The 17,188-nt window shown below is 34.6% G+C and overlaps 2 protein-coding genes across 3 annotated transcripts; both read right to left on the bottom strand.

Moving 5' to 3' along the window:
- Positions 1–1,950: 1,950 nt before the first annotated feature.
- Positions 1,951–10,094, bottom strand: LOC131950158 (zinc finger protein 239-like). Of its 2 annotated transcripts, XM_059312210.1 has the most exons (4): positions 10,044–10,094; positions 7,843–7,918; positions 4,686–5,700; positions 1,951–3,061 (listed from the first exon to the last, which is right to left on the bottom strand). In XM_059312210.1, coding segments are annotated over exons 3-4 (948 nt in total). In that variant the 5' UTR covers positions 5,632–5,700; positions 7,843–7,918; positions 10,044–10,094; the 3' UTR covers positions 1,951–3,059. The 2 variants fall into 2 exon arrangements, with proteins under 2 accessions (XP_059168193.1, XP_059168202.1); XM_059312219.1 differs by lacking the exon at positions 10,044–10,094 and having other exon boundaries at positions 7,843–7,962.
- Positions 10,095–11,281: 1,187 nt separating this feature from the next.
- Positions 11,282–15,401, bottom strand: LOC131950785 (four-domain proteases inhibitor-like). Its single transcript, XM_059312971.1, has 2 exons — positions 15,272–15,401; positions 11,282–11,953 (listed from the first exon to the last, which is right to left on the bottom strand). Exons 1-2 carry the CDS (start codon positions 15,399–15,401, stop codon positions 11,325–11,327), a joined length of 759 nt encoding a protein of 252 aa, XP_059168954.1. The 3' UTR covers positions 11,282–11,324.
- Positions 15,402–17,188: the final 1,787 nt, after the last annotated feature.

Raw genomic sequence — 17,188 nt, 5'->3', positions numbered from 1 at the left:
GTATGGTGAGGTCATTGTTAAAATTGAACTCTAGTTCATCTGCCCCATGTGCCTTGGGCATGAATAAAAAAAATGATGATGATGCATAAATATGTTTTTTTTGTCAGCTGCACAGATAAGTTAAATATGAAAATACAATATTTTCTCACACTACTGGTGTTCATGATGTTGTCATTAGTAAATATTATTGATCCAAAAATACATGTCTAAACTCCAGGATGATAATATAGAAGATAAGATGAAGATTAAACACCACATGAGTTTTTATCGAGCATGGCCAAGTGATCAGCTATCATGTAGCACTAATTAAATGATTGAAATCAAAGAAGTTGAGGAAAATACAAATTGTAACTGTTGTTCTGGAATGGAGTTTAAAAAATATGATGCTGTGGCCCCAAGTCTAAAAATATGTAGAAATAAATAAAAAATACAATTGTCAAATAACACATTGTTCACAAAACTGTAAAACCAAAATAGTTCACAAATACATGTATAAAATGTTAAATTGATATTCTAGGACAACATAACCGTATGTTAGATCAGTGGTTCTTAATCTGGGTTCTGTCAAACCCCAGAGGTTCAGTGAGTCTGTCTTAGGGGTTTGGCAGAGGTCCAGGCACACCCAACACCTATGATTCACAATAGGATTTTGTCAGTGGGGATAATAGAACTATTAAATACAATTCAGTGAATGCGCATATGAAGCTGGTGTGGTTCATTACCACTCAAAACATTTAAGAATCATACTGTTAGACATACACTAAACAATTGAAACTAACAAACTATCTCTAACAGAATATGGAGCTACTAACATAATCTGACTGTTGGGAGTAGAACTGGCCCATCAAACTATATGTGATATGACTGACAAATCTCTAACAAAATATGGAGCTACTAACACTAGTAACTTAAGTAACACAATCTGACTGTTGGAAATTATTTGTGATCTGACTGACTCGTTTTGATCTAAATGGGCTATATATATGTAAAATGTGGTAAATACATCAATTACAATTAAGAGCAGTTGAGAATACACAGCATACATTTTAATAACAATATATTGACACTAAATAATCTTATCTTCAGCTATCTTAAATTAATTTTGAATTAACCAAAAAAAACCAAGAAGTTTTAAACCGGGTAGTCCACGGTGCAGATGAAGTAGAGTTCACCAGTAGCTGTGATCTAGGCATATGAAGGAATGGAGTGGGCAGCATTATGCCCAGCCTCCTTTACTTTTGAGTCAGTAGTCATTGCGCTCTACAATCTAACTATACCAGTCATTGCGCTCTACAATCTAACTATTCCATTCTATAGATAACCAGGTCCATATGGATAACTTTTAAGGTGCTGCTAACACTCTGGCCGGACGTACAAGTGTCTAACAAAAAGGGGTTTCCTTGATAAATGTTTTAAATATAGAATTAACAGCCTAGAGAAGCTGAACATTCAGGATCTATATTCTATTACAGAAACATAAAAATTATCTTATTCTCAGTTCTAATTAGTAAGATTTTAAACAAATTACATCTAGTTGCATTTGATAAATATATAAAAATCAGTTGCGTCATTTCTAACAGGATAAAGTGATTGTCAATTTGCAATAGTGAACTAACATTTACTTTGCAATGAAAAGTTCAGTAAAAGTATGTAGGAGAGGGGATGGAAGGAGATGAGATAGTTTGAAACATGAATAGAGAATCACACCGTACATAGCTGCAAAATGTAATATAAATTGGATTTTATAAATATATGACAGGGTAGAATAATAATAATTCTAAGTTATATTTTACAGAATTCAAATGCTAAAAATAGTATGTTTAGTACATGTGTAAGTACTTTAAAATTAGAATATTTTGGACATAATCAGATCTAGAGGTAGAGAAACTAAAAAAATTTTTTTAATAAGAAATAGCTAGCTTTAGGGATAAGCATAAAAAGGGACTGTCCATAAATGTGTATCCAGGAACAGTTTGGACTTAGTGATGATACTTGAGAACATGTGGAGAAGTGTGAGGAAGAATTATTTTGTATATAAAAAATAAATAAATAATAAAACACACTTTCATCTTGTACCAAATTATGGTTTTAGAGGGGGAAGACAATAGCTTGGAGACATCATTTTAATAGAGGAGGGTGTGATGGGGGGTTTCATATATATTATATAATTATATCTTCTCTATATCTTTTCTATATTCTGATCTGTTACTATTCATACGACAACTATTATACTTGTGAGTAGGACGGGAATCACTCTTATGTTCCGCAGACACTAATTAACAAAAGTCAACCACTTCGTTTATGAAAAGAACACTAACTTTATTAACACACACTTATTTGCACAATATCAAAGAATACATCCGTCTCCTACAATTACTAACCCCCAACTAACGTTACTGTCGCGGTCTACGTCCTTGGTACATTGTCGCGTCATGCTCACGTCACATTCGCGCCACAAATATTGTATTCAACATGCGCACAATACTCTCGCACCAAATCGTCTACAGTCAAGTTCGCACCGTCCTTTGCAACCTCTACTAGTCGTCTAATTCTTTATATCTACGCTATGACAGAGGGGGTCTGGATTCTTGTGACTTGTGACTAGAGCGGGTAATAGAAGGTACAATGAGCAATAATAGCATAAGCTGGTTCGACAAGATGTCCTTTTTGATGATTTTTACGTCTTCCATACCTCCCATCATAAACGTTTGAGCCTTACAAAACTCCTATCACAAATCGTCAGACATTTGAACCATCCCTTACTCTCATCACAAATTGTCAGAGGTTTCAACCATCTCTTACTCTCATCACAAATTGTCAGAGGTTTCAACCATCTCTTACTCTCATCACAAATTGTCAGAGGTTTGAACCATCCCTTACTCCTTACAAATTGTCACCAAGTCACACACTTAAACATGTTTTCCGTGGTTTTGATAGCAAGGTATATGAAGCTTCTGTTTCCACTGAATACCATGACTACATCTGAGAACCTGGACTTGTACACTGAATCAGCCTTTAGTGCTGGCAGGAAGTAAATTACAGAGCAGCAGCCGTGCTTTCTCTGCAAAAAACAAAAAAAACAGAGAACAAATTACAAAACATGGCCAAAAAATACTTAAAAACTCTACATTAACTTTGAAATAAATGTTTTTAATTTATTTATATTTATTAATATTTTAGTTGCAACATTTTTTAAAAATAAAAGTCTTGTACAAATAAAAATTTTTTTATCTCAATCTATATTACCCAAAATATTGTATGAATTTATTCCGAAGTGATAGGTAAGGGTGCAATGGGCTTCCCTTGTTTAAAATATAAACTGCATACTGATTGATATTGACCTCATGGATGGAGCAAAATTGATTACATGTTAGAGTTGATTTTTTCTAGAAAGCAAGATATGTTCTCACTACAAACATACAAATATGATCGGGACAGAGGTTAAAGGAAACTTTTCAGCTACAATTTCAAATATTACTTCATACAAAGAGACAAAACTGCTTGTTGTGCAATCTGTTTACTGTTCTGTGTTGATTAAAAATGTGGACCTAACTTGATATGTTTTAAGTTGATATGTTTTACTGTGTTACTGAATTCTAATGTGATGTTAGTTGTGTAAGTGAAGTGTTATTCTTGTTCAATATTTAGTTTGTTTTAATATTTTGTAAATAAATATTACTTTGTTGAAGAATATTAATCAGGTGCTTTAATGTGTTATAGTTCTCTATATTGTTACCCCTGACATAAAGAGCCTAACATTTGTTGTACACCTTCAGTTCAGCTGTATTGGATATAAGTCAGGTTCCTAATACCAGATGGCTGCTATTGGAAATAAGTCAGGTTGGAAATAAATCAGGATCCTAATACTAGGTGGGTGCTAACTAGTATTCAGTGCAAGAGGGAAAATAAGGTATCTGTATCCCCTATCCCTAAATGTATTTTTAAAAAAGTTAAAAAAAAAGTCAATTTATTTTAGATGACTCTGGTAAATTAAATTTTGCTTTCAAACTAGTATTTAAATACTAAAAAGTGATATTGCGAACGACTGATTATTTCCTCTCTAAAAAAGAATTTTCAATAAGGTTTTTAAAAATGTTGAACAACTACTTTTTGGGCATTATCCACCATAACCAAAATTATTTTAGCATAACCAAAATTATTTTAGCATAACCAAAATTATTTTAGCATAACCAAAATTATTTTAGCATAACCACAATTATTTTAGCATAACCAAAATTATTTTAGCATAACCAAAATTATTTTAGCATAACCAAAATTATTTTAGCATAACCACAATTATTTTAGCATAACCAAAATTATTTTAGCATAACCAAAATTATTTTAGCAAACCAAAATTATTTTAGCATAACCAAAATTATTTTAGCATAACCACAATTATTTTAGCATAACCAAAATTATTTTAGCATAACCAAAATTATTTTAGCATAACCAAAATTATTTTAGCATAACCACAATTATTTTAGCATAACCAAAATTATTTTAGCATAACCACAATTATTTTAGCATAACCAAAATTATTTTAGCATAACCAAAATTATTTTAGCATAACCAAACTTTAAAACTGCAGGTCATAAGGTTAAGGTATGAGTGTTGTTCAAGCACTCAGCTATACAAAAAAAGAGGCCAATTATACAACTGGACGGTATACCAAACAAGCAACTTACAAGCAAAAGATTTCTCATCTGTGTGCCTCTTCAAGTGCAGCTTCAGGGAACAGCTCTGACTGAATGACATCCCACAAATGTCACACTTGTACAGCTTTTCTCCAGTGTGGGTTCTTTCATGAACTTGAAAGTTGGAGCGATGCGTGAATGTCATGCTGCAAAACTTGCACTCGTACGGTTTCTCTCCCGTGTGTTTGCGGTAATGCCTTTTAAGGTACTGATTCTCCCTGAAGCCTTTGCCACACTTGCCGCAGATGTAGGGCTTCTCCCCCGTGTGTATCCTCCTGTGGGAGACCAGCTTGTAGTGCTTGGTGAACTTCATGCTGCAGATGTCACAGGGGAACAGGAACTTCCACATGTTCCGGTACTCCGTCATCTCAAAGCTGGAGCTACTGGCGGGGATGCTAGCTAGGATGAGCTTGGGCTCTATCTCCTTCTTCTCATTGGTTGGAAATTCTAAAGGGAGAGCAACGCTGCTGGTTTTAGACAGAAAAGGGTCCTCTGCTGCATGTTTGCGCAGGTGCACTTTGAGGCTGACACTATGAGTAAATTCTTTATCACAGAAATCACACTTGAAGGGGCCTTCTTTTGCTATGTCTATGCTAGTATTATGGCTAACCCCTTGTGATATACTAGACTTATCATCAGCATGCAGACCAAACTTGAATAATTTACTATAATCAATTACACTTTTTTTTTCATGTAAACTGTTGTTTTGTTCCACATCAGAACTGAATGAGTATCCACCTAGTTTGTTAGATAAATGGCTGTAGGATGAGGACTCCGGAATCTCTGGATCAACGACTGACGCAAACGTAACTTTACAGGATGACAGTTCCTCATCATCACTCCACTCCTCTTCAGTTTCCTCAGATTCTAAAGGTTCTAGCTTAACATCGGATGTCATAGGAAGTTCTATCTCAGCCATGTTTCTTATAGATTCCATTTCAATGAACTAAGTTGACTTTTTTCTCAAGTGGAATATTTATCACATTTTTTTTCATATTACGAGCACCTGTACAAAAGAATAACAAAATTTTGATAAAAAATTAAACATAAAGGTAATAATCTATGTCTATAAGAAGCAATGTATGTGTGTGTGTGTCTGTTTGTTTGTTTGTCTGTCTTTTATGCATTACTACAACTTTCATCAGGCGCGATTTGTTTTTTCTCTATATACAGTATATAAAAAATAAAAGTCGAATGCAGTCCGACACCATTCATCCGAGTGCTATGAAACTTTAAGAAGTTGATAAGAACACTCCAGGGGAGGTTTCTGCAAATAATCTCTTTTAATTTTGCAAGGGCGGGATTTTCTCTTTATACGGTATGTAAAAAAAAAATAAGTCGGATGTGGCTTGACACAGTTCATCCGAGTGCCATGAAAGTTTGGGGAGCTGATGAGAATACTCCAGGGGAGGTTTCTGTCTTCTTCTTCTTCGTTCTCAATTTTCAGTGTTGGGAGGGATCGAGCCTTATCTGCCAGAGGGTTTGAACTCGAGACTTTTTTTTTTCAAAATTATCAACCATGAGCTTTGCCGACTTGACCATGCTTCCATCACAATTAAGGATTACGTGTCAACTGGTTATGCGCCATTGAGGCCATTGACTCCGATTTCAGCCTGCTTTTCTTTTTGGATTTGCTTCCATAGCCTTTGTCCAACCAAGAACAAACTACAACGCAGCAGTTGTTTAATTTTGGAGTTGTCTCTCCTAGAAGAGTGGCTGTCCCCAGCTGACGAGCCTCATCTGCCCGAGGGTTCGAACTCGAGACTTTTCGGTTTAGCAACCATGAGCTTTACCAACTCGACCACGCCGTCTGTAAAACAATCTTTTTTAAGTTTGCAAGAATGGCGCCCCTGGAGGGTGCGATTCTTCTCTATATAAGGTATATCAAAAAAATTTGTTGTGAGCGTCTAAGAACATAGGATTGGTAAAACCCTTCTCATATATCTCGTCAGACTTTCTTCTTTCTCCGCACAGGGATGGATATGCTAGTTATAAAAGAATGATGATTTAAATAACAATGAATCAATAAATGATTTATAAATGCAGTTAATGTAATAACAATTACTACTTGAGGAGCCTAATTTTTAAGGGGAAAAAAATGCCTTGCTCTGAATTCTATTCATTGTGAACTATGAATTGCCGCAGCCATAACTTCACTTATAAACTTATAAGTATAACCGCTTCACTTTCACCTCCAGTATTATAAACACAACCGAAACACACAAAAACATTAGGAAATCACTGCCTATTTCTTTATGAATTTTTGGTTTAGTTTTGAATATTGAATGTGTACTATTTATTTAGATTTAACTTTTTTCTTCTTGAAAATATGTTCTTCGTGTCAGTTAAGATTTTCTTGGCGATGGGTAAAGTAGAAACGCATAATTTCAGCATGAAATTAACTTACATTAACTCAAAATGACTCTAAGGCTTAAGCTATGACATATGCTGATAATTAAAGTCAATTTAAACTCATGGTGAACCCTTGACCATGTAGGGATTTTTCTCCCGCCCACAATCGCACACTATTTTATTGGTTCTGTGATGCTTATTTATAATATTTTTTTACCTTTTCTAATTAAAACACATTCATAAAATAATAGGCCGCCTTTGCGCGGTTCGTTCTGCGTTGCGCGTAATGCCACCTTTGCGCGATTTGCTCAGCGTTGGGCTTAATCTTTAATCTAGGTGGCACGCAATTTAAAAAAAAAATCACGACTGCCCGATTTTTTTTTTCGTGGTAGCAATTTAATGTTGACATAGATCTAGATCTAGTTTAAGTATATTTCAACACCTAAGAATCTAGATCTAGTCTAGTACTTTTAAAAAAAAACAGTAGTGGGTCAGATGATAGTCCTAGATTTAGCAGCAATCTAGCTAAATCAAACTGTCCTTTAGTAAAGTAAATTGTTTTTACAGCTATAAAGCATATAGCTAAGTCTATATTATTTATCCTATGTGAACTTAAAAAAAAATTTCAATTTGCTTGATGGAGGGAGGGAGGGGGGGGGGAGGAAGAGAGAAGTGAAGACACAGATGATCTCATGAACTTGTGTTCATTCTATGACGTATGCTTTAGGAAAAAAAAGAATCACACGTCATATTTTCAATATGAAATAAATAAAATGTAAAAAAAAAACACCAGTACCGGACATGTTGACTTTGGTTCGAACTCGGAACTCTGGGTCTATATACAACAGTCTACAGCCGGCACACTGTTGACTCTACCACATCGGATAGGTTGAAGAAGGAAAAAGTAAGCATTTTCAATCACAATCTTTAAAAATTGTTAGGTTACTGGTAGTTAACTAAATAAACACATGGCTGGCTAATGTCAATGCTATCCCTGTCCCTAACCCCAAACCAAAATTACTAACCATAAAGTTAGCCAAGATTGCAATACTACTACTAACAACCCAACACCCATTTTTTAAAGAAGATTCCTATTTTGGACACCGGTATCTATAATCATCCAAATGGAGTTTTACCATGTAGTCTGTAGGCATACACAACTAGATCTAGATTCTAGATCTAGTATACAGTATACACTGTGATCTAGAATCTAGGCCTACTAACTTAACTAACTAGAACTAACTTAAACTAGATCTAGATTTCTATCTAGAATCTATATACTATAAAGTTAGTATATACTATTAACTATATAGTATATAGATAGGGCCTATAGTATATAGATATCTTTATCTAGTTAGTTAAGTTAGTAGGCCTAGATTCTAGATCTAGATCTACTTAAAATAATTTTAGAAATGAGCCTAACAAAAAAAAAAAAAACTTTGCTTGACTCCCTCCTACTAGAATCTAGAATAGATCTAACAGTTGTAGCACAGTCACAGTGTATACATAGTACTAGTACTAAGTATAAGTAGTAACAGTTTAGTGTAAAGTTTATTATTTATTAGTCTTACTCAGTGTTTCTGTTTACATGACTGTAGTTTAGTGTTTAGTAAAGAAAGTTGGTAATCTATTGTTTTGGGTACGTAAAATCGCCCGCAATTTGTAATGTGAAAAACAGGTGACTCCTTAAATTTTAATATTTATTTCACATGTTGATGAGGATTTATATGAGGCTAAATATATTAATAAAGGCCAGAAATTAACTTTAAACAGCAGTGTCTGCAAGCAAGATTTGCTATATAAACAGCAGCCATTTGTAAAATAGAGTGACTTCCGCCTGAATCTCGCGCTATAAGTCTATAAAAATATAACTAACAAGATGGCTGCTATAGTAAATGACCATGGTTGCATCTGTTGGAAACATCGCTGGTGTTCATTTATTACTGAAAAGTTTTAATTCAATTGTTTAAAAACAGGTACATAAATGAAACAAGGAAACATTTTTGTAATTTTCAAAACATAAATCCTCCTCAAAATGTGAAATAATTATTAAAATGTAAGGAGTCACCTGTTTTTACAAGCTTTTATTTAACTCACTTCCTCTGTCGACAGTCTGTCGTCAGTCTAGATGGAAACGCAGGAGTTAAAATTCGGACAGTTCTACTTGACCGATACGATTCACAGTTGGCACGTGGGTCAAGACATGAAGACAATGCAATCTGAATCTAAATTTGACTTAATTGGATGCCTAATTAATTTTTTATGAATTAATTAAAATTTGGCCCGAATTAGTAGGCATGTCTAGCCAACCACACCACACGCGTCATCACCTTCAATAGCTGCGCCATCACGTAATGGCTGCGTTCAAAAACCATCGCGCCTACTGAACGTGATGTTCAGTAGGCGCGCAATGGTTTTTAGTCATGTAACTCTATTGTAAATAAAACATGTAAAGTACTGAAAAAAAATTCATAAAAAACGTTTTAATAACAAGCTTTTATGTAATGATGCACTAAAAAGTAGAAAATAAATTATAGACTACTATTTAAATAACTATAAAGAAAAGCGTGGGTGTCTTCCTTAACATTAGTAAAGGTATCCAATAGATACTAAAGTCTAAAGTGACCCACGCTTTTCTTTATTTATAGTTATTTAAATAGGCCTAGATCTAGATCTAGTAGTCTATAATTTATTTTCTACTTTTTAGTGCATCATTACATAAAAGCTTGTTATTAAAACGTTTTTTATGAATTTTTTTTACAATACTAGTCGCGGGCGATTTTACGTAACCAAAACGATAGATTACCAGATCTAGATCTAGATCTAGAATCTAGATCTAAATCAAATCTAGATCTAGATACCAGTGAGATTTCATCTCTAATAAAATTCAACACCTGGAAGTGCTACTGATTTAATTTTTACTTTTTCTAGATCTAGAATCTAGATTCTAAATCTAGAGATTTCGATTATTTATTTACAACTTGATTCTAGACTTACTTACTAGATCTAGATCTATACTTAGATCTAGACTTCTAGATCTTGATCTAGAGATCTATTTATTTATAATATACGTAGTGTAGGACCGTAAATAATGTGAAACGAAAACAGCAACACTTCCGTATTGTATCGCCTTTTTTAGTGTGAGAGTGTCATGAAAAATTAATATAATTATCAGATTCCCAGGTAATTTATTTTTTGACTCGAGCTTGGATTATGGAAAACCTCAGAAGTTTACAACTTAAGCAACTACTTAGTAGTTAATCATACAATAAATGTGTCTAATCTTCAGACCAGTTCACTGTTTATCTATATCATTAATTAATTAAAGTGTTCGATGTAATGTTTGTTTCTGGCTGTTTGATGTAATGTTTGTCTGTTTCTGGCTGTTTGATGTAATGTTTGTCTGTTTCTGGCTGTTTGATGTAATGTTTGTCTGTTTCTGGCTGTTTGATGTAATGTTTGTCTGTTTCTGGCTGTTTGATGTAATGTTAGTCTGTCTTTGTGGCTGTTTGATGTAATGTTAGTTTATCATTCTGGCTGCATTATCATTTAGATGATACGCGTATCTTGATTTGAAATTATTTAGGTGCTGACAAAATCAATCTACTTATTTTTATTTAAAATACGTTATGCTTGGTAAATTTCGCCAAATACAAGTGTGAAGCAGGTGAAACAGTAATTGGTTTGTAGTCAAAGTCGACAACAGTGCACAATGATATGGCGGGTAACATCTGGGCCGTTTTAAGGCCGTATAGGCACATTCGGTATCGCCCTTCAGGTCTGGGAGAAGCTTTTACTGATGAGATTCTGTTGTGCTCAAAATCTTATGCGGGGAAAAACATTGGTGGCTGAAACGATTAGAGCATAAATAGGAGCGGGGAGAGGTGGGGGGGGGGGGGGGGGGGGGGAGAGGGAGCTCGTAAAAACCTGTCCGAATGTATATATTACATTCTGAATAATGATGTCCTTCTATTTTCGGAACGATTTCTGTAGGTGGAATTTCTGTTTCGTAATTCAGACGCATAAAACATCAACTGAGGTTACTATATATATATACATATATATATATATATATATATATATATATATATATATATATATATATATATATATATATATATATATATATATAAGGGTTTGGTGAGCAATTTTTATTTATAAATTTTGTTGTAGACAAGAAATTAAAACTGTACACATTTATTTTTGGATAGGGAAATTTATTTTTCAGAAATTGTTTCATCAACAATGCCTTTAATGACTGATTTAAATTCTTTATATTCACTCGCACGCTCCATTTCTTACGAAAGAGACCTGGGTAGCTGCTATCTTGCCGCAGTTTGACATCTTCAGAGCGCAGCTGTTAGCGTATGTCTTGCCGTCGCTTCCGCACACTTGAATCCGAAGCGTCTCGCATTCCATATTTTGGCAATTGTTCTTGCAACGTCCTGTGTGATTGAGGCGGATGTTTAGGTCAGGTTTCAGACAACTAACGACTTCCATCTCGCAGATGTTGGTGTACGTGCCCCCATCAGAAGCACAGACTGGCTCCTGTTCCTTGGTGCAAGCTAAGTCACACTTGCATTTACCCAGGTACTCCACCTGTACAGGAGTCTGGTGTATCCTGTAGCAGTTCGAGTTCTCTAGAACGCACTCACTGGCGTATGTCTTACCGTCGGTGCCACATACTGGCGTGCCCCACTCGTCACATGGCTTTATGCAGTCCTCGCTAGTCATACACCTGGACCTGTACTTCACGGTGATCTGGTTCTCGACACTGTTGTGGCAGTTTTTGAATCTAAGGGTACAGAGGTTTTCGTAGGTTTTTCCGTCACTGCCACACACCGGGTCCTTCGCACTAGACGCACACCTATTTGAACAGCTCGTGTCTACATCGGTCTTTCCGTAAGCTGTTTGACATATCAATGAGTTCAAGAGTCAATAAGACATCGATATTCTTATAAACTTTACCAAGCATGTAGGATAGCTTGATAACAAATTAAAATACCAGGTACATACTCCAAATCTCTATCCTCAACTAAACTTCACACCGTTAAAAAAATAGTCAGAGATTTACTTTAAACTGTCCAGCAGCTTATTTTCCACACATTAATATGAATACATTTTAATTTAAATGCATGCGTGGAGGTCTATTTTTGTTACTTTCTGGACATGTACTACATTCATTGTATCAGATTATCAGGGGAAGCGGATGACAGAATAAGCTATATATAAAGTAAATTGTACCGCTTTACATAATCATAGAGCGATTTTATACCAACTAGCTAAGGCAATGGGCTTTGAACTTTAAGGCTTAAAGTCGACATGCCACGGCGTTTACACTTGCGAGAAAAATAACAATACCCCAAACTTGTAAATTACGAGAATGTGACCTACTTAGGTCTGGTAATGTTTATTTTTACATTTTGATTTAATACCTTATATGGTCTGTGGTACAATGACCGGTTTTTTCCGCTGTCTTACTAAGAGAGTCTTAGACTCAGAGATTTTCCATCAAGAAATGATTGATTGATTCAGACCAGATGACCATCCCAACCAATGGCCTTATGATTTGAAGGTGACCTTCCATGTTGCCTAAGTCTATAAATAGACTGCGACAGGCGTCTCGAGGCAGTTCATTGACCAAACGTCGTTGAGAGACATAAGCCCTGTGTGTTGCCGTGTAGTACTAAGTTGTTTAAGTAGCATATTATTATATTACTTGTGGTTAAGTAATTCTTTATGCTTATAGCAGCGTTGTGTAAACTGTGGTGATTTTTCTGAAGTGTTAAAATCTGTGATAGTGTATCATATTATTATTTCCCACACATTGTAAGTTGGGTTTTGTTCATTCTGTAAATCTATTTTATTCCTGTATAAATCTAGTGTTCTGCTACGACTTTGTACACTCATTGCAAGTTATATGCAGATTAAATGTATTGTTGGCATCAGTAGTTTCTCTAGTGTTTCCCCTAGACATCAATTACGAGTCCTAGCGAACTAGTGTGTTAACTTTCTTTTATTTTGGCTTGTCGCCATCTGTGTGTAATCAGTTAAACGAATCCGGGAGCGTTCAACAACTATCTGGCGGATAGATTGGTGTCCGTTACAAGAATTATAATACATAATTAGTAATGCACAACTTATCACAAAAAAGCTACAAAAATATTAGCTGTGTTGACTAACGTCCAATACTTACAAGCACATATTACCAAGACAAGGAACAATGATGAGTTCATGTTTGCAATCAAAAGAAAAACTTGTGAAAAATTTCATAGTTAGAACAAATTTTATTCTAAAAAACTCGCTTGCCTAACTAGCCAAACTTGGCTGCATGTATACTGTAATAATATTGTATTAATTCGCATAGTATAATTGAAGTCAACCGTTAACAACGAAATATCTTTAACATTTCAATAAAAGATTAGTTATTCATACGATAAATTAAGATGCACACATTAAAACATGACTCATACACCGAGCCTATTTCAAGGTGGCCCCAGCATGCTTTAAATAGATTAGCCGTACCTTACCTGATACAATACAAGCTGGCTCTATAAAAATGTCTTTGAAATATTACTGCTATTATTTTTAGCCCTAGCCTCTCACCCAAATGCTGTTACTCATGTAACTTAGCTACGCCCACCGCAACTAGGTAATGCTTGTTTGATACAATCAATATATTTATTAATTTTTCTAAACGTTTCGTCTTTAGCGGTTCTGAAAAAAAAATGCAGGTAGCATAATTATTAGTCTTCCTAAGTTATAGGGAAAATAAAAACCGGGAGTGATCTTCCATAAACTTTCTCGAATATTCTTTTTTATTACTGCGGGGGATGGCAACTCAGGATATAGATAATATTTTTAATCCATTTTTGATTTCTTAAACTTTTGAAAATATAATATGATCTCGTAGAAAAAAGAATTGCGCACCAAGTGAGCGCTAAACAAAATGTGTATGAAAGTGCGGAATATTTTAGTACTTTATAAATTCACACGCGTTTTTTTTTTTAGAAATCGAAAATAGCATAAATTACTACTTCCGATCAACGGAAATAACTCAAATTTTGACAGAAAGCAGAGGATTAGTTTTACTTACATGAAATGTCATTTATCTATCTGAAACAGTACTCAAATTATAGGCTTTTGAAAAATTAAAAGAAAGATAAGTTCCACTTCCGTTTGTTTGAATTCGCTGAAAAGTTGATACGAAACTTTAAATTTGATATAATACTTATATATGGAATTTCATCAACCTAGCTGTAACGGTACTGAAGTTTTCGTGTTTACAGACATACAAGCAAACACACACAGACACACACACACACAGACATACGGACACAACTGCTAAACTATGTTTTTCCGACTCAGGGAGGTATAAAACTTCTAGATCTTTAAAAATCTCGACTTTTTTTTTTGCACGATTACAATATTCCCTCTATAGGCCTACTTCGTATACGAGAAAGTAAAATTAATTGAATACCTTGTATTAGTTGAGTTTGTTATTTGAGTTGTCTGTAAATAATGGATTGTTGAACTGTGCCGGATTGGACATCTTCAAGGTAGAAAGACTTGATGTGTTCTCGAGATTAACAATAACAGTCGGAGTTCTACGTTATGTGTTCTTTTTGACGCATAGTTTTGGCTTTAGTTAGGCTACATTAAAGCTACACGTTTGTTTATTTGTAGCACATTTAGCTTTGTCTGGCTACATTCAACTATTTGTTGGTCTATTTAGAATATTTAGACTGAGCTAGGCTACATTAGGGTATACGTTGGTCTATTTGTAGCATATTTAGCTAGAGCTAGATTACATTAAGTTATATTTTTGGTCTATTTGTAGCATATTTAGCTAGAGCTAGATTACATTAAGCTATATTTTCGGTCTATTTGTAGCATATTTAGTTAGAGCTAGGTTACATTACGCTATACAATGCTCATTCATTGAACAGCATCCCTTTATCAGGCTTGTTGGATATTTACATTTTTCTCTCATACTTTAACGTCCATTTCATACACTGATGTTACAGGTAAACCTGCCGAATGTTTTAATTGTGTTTTCCCGCAACAATTTTAATGTTTTAATTGTATGTGTTTTCCCGCAACAATTTTAATGTTTTAATTGTGTGTGTTTTCCCGCAACAACTTTAATGTTTTAATTGTGTGTGTTTTCCCGCAACAATTTTAATGTTTTAATTTTGTGTGTTTTCCCGCAACAATTTTCATACCATGCACGTCACCCATCGCCAAAGTGTTTGATCGGTTCTTCCCTTCTTCTACTGCACTTGCCAAACAACTTATTTCATCCGCAATATGATCTGTAATGGGCAGGTTACCTGTCTGAACAAAACTCTGCATAGAGGTAAAATGAATACGAAAATTTTGTTGACGAAATTAATGTGAGATGACATAGTAACATAGTGCCAAAATATCAAATGAGTTTGTTAAACTAAAGACTGAAGTATTAGTCATCTTTTTTTCATATTTCGTTGAATACGACACAGTAGGATAATATGGTTTTATTAAACTCTTCAGTTGTTTTGTATTTTTGCTTTAAGTCTTACTTCTGGTCGTTTGTGTGGAGGTATGTATGTGTATCTGTATGTTAGTGTGGAGGTATGTATGTATGTATGTGTGTCTGCATGTTAGTATGGAGGTATGTATGTATGAATGTGTGTCTGTATGTTAGTATGGAGGTATGTATGTATGAATGTGTGTCTGTATGTTAGTGTGGAGGTATGTATGTATGAATGTGTGTCTGTAGGTTAATATGGAGGTATGTATGTATGTGTGTCTGTATGTTTGTATTGAGGTATTAAGTGTCAGTAAGTTTGTGTGAAGTTATGTATGTATGTGTGACTATATGTTTGTGTGAAGTTATGTGTGTATGTTAGTATGTTTAAGTGGAGGTATGCATGTGTTCTGTAGTGTGAAGGTATGTATGTGAAAAGTTATGTATGTATATTTGTGTTGAGGTATGTATGTATGTGTATCTGTATGTTATCTGTATGTTAGTGTGGAGGTATGTATGTGAAAATTTATGTGTTTGTGTTTGTATATTTGTGTTGAGGTATGTATGTACGTGTATGTATATCTGTGTGTTAGTGTGGAGGTATGTATGAGTCTCTGTATGTTTGTGTGGAAGTACGTATGTAAGTCAGTATGTTTGTGTGGAGGTACGTATGTAAGTCAGTATGTTTGTGTGGAGGTACGTATGTATGTATGTATGGCAGTCGGTATGTTTTAGTGAACACATATTGAATTCAATTATAAATATGTAAAATACCAGAACAGCTCATGTAGATGTCTACCCGCGGATACTTCTCTTACAACCTTATGCAACAGATGCTATATGTTAATTAAATTATCTAACCACACGTTCAGAAGTATAGCTTCAGTAACACTGAATTGTATTATCGTTAGGCCTAATAAATTACACATAGGATTAGAGCCATAATCCTTAAAAATCCGCATTGAACTCATTCTATACTAGTTCATTAATTACTTAAAATTACAAATATAAATGGAAATACATAGCGAGGTGGATATTGGACACATATTTAATTAAAACTCCAATAGAATTACCGAACAACAGTTCGAGATTTACATACACTATTCTTTTCCCTAATACTGATGTTGTAATTCAATTATTTAGAAATGTATTGAAATAACAATCGGTTTGTTCTAAAAAAATCAATAGATGACGTTGTCGAAAGCAAGAACTAGAAATATAATAGTACAGAAGCGCTAGATTTGTACCAGTTATGTGCCTGAATTGTACCCGTTATGTCCCTGATTTGTACCTGTTATGTGCCTGATTTGTACCCGTTATTTGCCTGATTTGTACTCGTTATGTGCCTGATTTGTACCCGTTATTTGCCTGATTTATACCCGTTATTTGCCTGATTTGTACTCGTTATGTGCCTGATTTGTACCCATTATGTGCCTGATTTGTACCCGTTATTTGCCTGATTTGTACCCGTTATTTGCCTGATTTGTACCCGTTATGTGCCTGATTTGTACCCGTTATTTGCCTGATTTGTACCCATTATTTGCGTGATTTGTACCCGTTATTTGCCTGATTTGTACCCGTTATTTGCCTGATTTGTACCCGTTATTTGCCTGATTTGTACCCATTATTTGCG

This window comes from Physella acuta, unplaced genomic scaffold (assembly GCF_028476545.2).
Source record: "Physella acuta isolate Inbredline_101_S28 unplaced genomic scaffold, ASM2847654v3 ptg000063l, whole genome shotgun sequence".
Taxonomy (NCBI): Eukaryota; Metazoa; Mollusca; class Gastropoda; family Physidae; genus Physella; species Physella acuta.
The sequence above is the reverse complement of the archived record's forward strand: the minus strand, read 5'-3'. Positions and strand labels throughout refer to the sequence as shown.